The sequence below is a fragment of the Octodon degus genome, unplaced genomic scaffold, assembly GCF_000260255.1.
Source record: "Octodon degus isolate 3935 unplaced genomic scaffold, OctDeg1.0 scaffold00054, whole genome shotgun sequence".
Lineage (NCBI taxonomy): Eukaryota > Metazoa > Chordata > Mammalia > Rodentia > Octodontidae > Octodon > Octodon degus.
Genome location: NW_004524630.1, coordinates 6,614,976 through 6,619,728, shown reverse-complemented (window position 1 = coordinate 6,619,728; position 4,753 = coordinate 6,614,976). Strand labels below are relative to the sequence as shown.

The window sequence follows — 4,753 nt, the reverse complement described above, 5'->3', positions numbered from 1 at the left end:
TGCCTGGCAAGAGTTCAATCCCCAGTACCAGAAAAACAAAGTAAGAAAGTAAAGAGGAAAGAGAAGAGAAGAGAAAATAAAAAGAAAAGGCAAATCAAAGCAAAACAAGGCAAAGTGAGCTCTACATGGAACAATGAGGAGAGTGTGTCACCTCATAAGATTGAGCTTACTCTGGGCTCTGGGATTCAATAAAAAAGGAAAACAGATCACCACCTAGGGTGCATGCATCTTAGTGTCTAGATTGATTTGGCCATGAGCAAGCAGTCTGACAAGGCCACTGAGACAATGGGGACAGCACCCCAGGACACACCGATGAGTCCCAGTGTCTCCGCAGACATGCATGGCCTTCCTTCTGTGCTGGCTGGCTGTGCCCAGAGGCACATTGCTGAGCACCATCTCCCACTGGCTGGCCGGATAATTCTCAACCCCACGACCCATAAGCAGCAGGAGACAAGGAGGAGGGGGCAGAAGTATTTAGATTCCCAATGGTCTGTTACTGTTCACACTTGACATTTTTCTGATCTGAGCAAATGAAAACTATATTTTTACAATAAAATTGCACTTCATGGAGTGACGTTTTCATACACAGGATCTGGAAGCAGCCAACATTATAAACCATGAAGTGCTCTCAAGGAACCAGCAGGGGCGGTGGGAACCCCAGGAGAGGAGACTCTTACACTGCAGCGCTGAAGCTGAGAAGGCGTCAGGCGGCAAGCGCGCAGCAAGGCGAGCAATCCCAAGAGGACACAGAGAGCCAACGGGGCGGTGGGAAGGAGGCAGTGCTCCCGGACCAGAAGGATCGGAGGGGAGCCGGCCAAGGAGGACTGCTCACGAGCGCAGGACAGCCTGCGGAGGACGCTCAGCGGGGAGCTGGAGGGCAGCCCAGATAGCCGGATAGCCAAAGGGCAGCTCTGGATCACTGCTGGGCCCAGGCCAGGGCACACGGCCCGAGTGCCAGCACAGTGGACCTGGGGCACAGGCCAGGAGATGTACTCAAGGGGTAACTTGTAGGCAGAGTTTGCAAGACGTGTGATTGATGGTGAATGGAAGGAGAGGGGAAGAGGAAAATACGGCGGCTGGCTTCCCTGGTGCAAGGAGTCTGGCAAGGCTATCTCGGTGATGCAAATACTGAAGGGGTAACAACTTGCAATAAGATAAATAAAAGTTTAATTTGGGATAATTTATGGATGCTTTAGGGAAGGGTTTTTTTTTTGTTTGTTTGTTTGTTTCTTTGTTTTTGAGAAGGGTCTACAGGGTGTTCAGGGTCTCACTACTAGATCAGACTTGCAGTGATCCACCTGTTTACAGCCTCCCAAGAGCTGGGCTTTAATCTGCTGAGCTTTTTGGCCAGCCCTGGGAAGGCTGCTTTTAAAAATGTTTGAGTCAAAGTCTCATTATGTAGTCTACTCTAGCCTTGAACTCACTGCATAGCCCAGCCTGGACTCACAGTCTTCCTACCCTAGCCTTTGAGAAGACTCTATAAGTCAGGATGGGGTCACTGGTACTGGGCTTTGGCTAGGAGTGTGTTTCCTCATGCCCAATGTCAGGGGGAAAAAATCCTATAGTTTGGACTTTGAATGTCCCAAAAAAAGGCCTGTGCTTGGCAGGGTGGGGACCCTGGCTCCCCTCTCTCTCTGCCTTGCACACTGCCCCGATGTGCTTCCCAAGGTCTGAAATGGTGGGCTGACAGCTTTCAGACTGGAACTTCTGAAACTACAAGCCAATATAAAACTAATTTTTATAAAGTGGTTATTTTTGGGTATTTTGTTGTAGTGAAGGAAAGCCTAGCCTTTCAAGGTCAGTGAAGACTCAGGACATAGGAGAATCTGTACTATAACATCATGTAACTCAGTTGTGTCCCAGATTTTCTGATCAAGGAGATTATGGGGCCAAAGAGGATTGTGATCGATGATGTAGAGTGTGCCTAAGATGAGTCACATGGAGAGAAAACATTCTTTCAGGCTTTCACAGAGAGCAAACTGGTCAAGCAATGGCTGTGACTCATCCACATGGCTGACACTGACAAAGGTTCTACAAACTGCAGTGCAGGGTTTCAAGGTAAATCCTGAGGGGACTTGACTGACCTTATCAGATACAAAAGTTACATTTCTTGCTATATAGGTCTTGCTTTATCTTGGTCTTAACCATCCAGCAGAAAGGTAAAAAAACGAGGTATAACAGGTGAAGCCATGTTGGTATGCTGGGCTGGAAAGGGCTCAGGCCAACAACTTCTGACATTGCCAGTCCTGTGGATGACCCACTATTATTATGAACTACTGGACTATATTGGAATATTTTGCTGAATTCAAGTACCGACAATATTTAAGTGACAATGGAATACCCTTCTCTGACAAAACTAAACCAAAAAAGGGGACACAAATGAAGGACCGTTTTGCATCTGTATATACAGAATAGTTAGGATAGATACACAGCTACTTTCTCTTAATTCAATGAGAAGAAAGATTTGTACTAATAGTGTTTGGGCAGGATATCATGTCTGCATCTTGTACTATGAATAACCACTAAGAAGGTAACAATATGCAATGTATTAATTAGTGAAACTCCTACTAATCAGTTTTGAAACTGTCTCATTGTTATTTGTTTCTCAATAAAATTATTTAAAAAACAAACTTTTGAAGAAGTTGGTGCCACATAGAAGACGTCCAGACACAGAACGCGCGCAGGACTGTGGGAGGCTGCCGTTGGGGGATGGGTCATCAAAGCAGAAATGCCACAGGCTGTCACACACACCAAGCTCTCCGTGAATTTTTTGAAGTTAGTAAATGAGCAAATTAGTGGTTTTATTATGATTTCCAGGATATGGGAACATATTTTCACCACCAGATCAAATCTAGTCAACCTCCACAATTTTTTTTTTTTTTTTTTTTAATGTACTTGGTACAGGGTCTACAAGGTCTCACTACATAGATAGGACTTGTAGTGATACTCCTGTTTTCAGCCTCCCAAATGCTGGGATTATAGCCACACACCATCACACCCAGTCTCAATTGCTGTCACAGTGCGCCCCGGGGCAGGGCCGGCATAGCAGGCTTGGGGATCAAGCCCCAGCCGCTGTGCTGTGCCTAAGCAGGCCCTTTAAACCACTGAGCTATCTGGCTGGCCCTGTAATTTCTTGAAATTACCTTGCCTGCCTCCACTACCACACCCATCTGCTCATACACAGCCTGGGGGAGGCCTGTCTCTTCCTTGGTGAGGCAGTTGACATGTGAAAAGGGGCCCAATCATTTGAATTATACTTTGCTCTTCCAGGCAGTGACTTATTTCAGCCTTCTGAAAAACACATGAGGTTAGAAACATTTATTACCTCATTGTATGGAGGAGAAAACTAAGGTATCCTAAGACAACTAAGTAAGTAGTGGAGCTGGAATTTGGAGCTCACTGGCTCCAGAATACAAGCCCTGAGCCTTCCTTATGGGGCAGGCCCCTTCCTGCATGCAGCTTTGCTTTCTGGGGCCTTAGCTCCCCACAACTCACTGCAGCCTGAAAAGATGAAAGGGAAAATGCCACAAGTAAGACATTTTAAGTCACCTGTATTAATTACATTGTTGTAATTGTTCGATTGTATTAAGCGCTTTTAAATCTCTCACTGTGCCTGATTTAAATACTAAACTTTATGACAGGTATGCACACCTAGAAAATATTTTATATGTTTGGGTATGCTCTACAGCTTGCACTTTGATTTGCCTTCATGTCTTACTTGAGCCAACTTTTAAGTAGCTGTCTTTCCTTTATTTTCACACTTCTTGCCCTTTAAATTCTGTTTGAATTCAAGCAATCACTGTATGCACAGTAGTAAGCCTTTCTGCAGATATCTATAGACTATTTCGGATGTCCACAAGGCTCCAGGAATACACCCTAAACAGACACAGGGACACCATGAAAGTGCCCCCTTTGTTCATGAATATTTAGTTTTGGAAACAGCAATGAAAATATGCACTGTCACTTCTGTACACGGATACTTAGCACAGAACATTAGATTAGGTGAGTATCGTCGCAGATCAAGGAAAACACTTTCCGCAAAATAGTCTATTTGTTTAATAATTCTGGTTTTAAAAATAGAGTCTATCCACAGAAGAGTAAGAGAGAACAACCTTTCCATTCAGTAATCCAGACTTTTCCTTGGTATTACTCTGTGCTCAATGTGTGTAATTAGTGATTATGTGGCTTACAATAATTTTCTATTTTATGGAATTATATGACTGATGTATATACCTGTATATACTAGGTATACTCAGTTAAGGAGAGGAGTTGCAGCAATTTTTCATATTATACAAAGAAAATAATTGTAGCATATTACAAACAAATGCAATTGGATTGTTTTTTAAAAAAAAACCTTTTTAAATCTTTTATTTTTATTTATTTATTTGGTGCAGAGTCTCATTACATAGCTCAGACTCATAGTGACATTCCTGCCTCAGCCTCCTCAGTGCTGGGATTACAGGTATGCAACACCATGTCCAGTTTTGAGGTCAGTAAGGCATCAGCACCAGGGATCGAACCCGGGTCCTTGCGCTTGCCAGGCAGGCTCTTAAACTGCCAAGCTATCTCCCTAGCCCAGCCATCATTGGATTGCTTCAGAAAATGTTTATTTGTATATTTGTTTTACAGAATAAAACCTTACATTTTAAAGGAAAATAAGCCGATGAAAATCCGATCATTTCGTTACTCAAGCAGTGAGCAGAGACAACGCCCACAAAGGAACAGCGGATTACCCAGAACACACTGCTTCACC

The 4,753-nt window shown here is 43.9% G+C and overlaps 1 protein-coding gene across 1 annotated transcript in view; it reads right to left on the bottom strand.

Moving 5' to 3' along the window:
* Positions 1-4,753, bottom strand: part of St18 (ST18, C2H2C-type zinc finger) — a 71,961-nt gene that overhangs the window by 7,115 nt on the left and 60,093 nt on the right. The window contains exons 18-19 of the mRNA XM_012515214.1: positions 2,632-2,696; positions 678-968 (exon numbers count right to left, since the gene is read on the bottom strand). Coding sequence (XP_012370668.1) covers positions 678-968; positions 2,632-2,696 — 356 coding nt within the window. The remainder of the gene's footprint in view (positions 1-677; positions 969-2,631; positions 2,697-4,753) is intronic.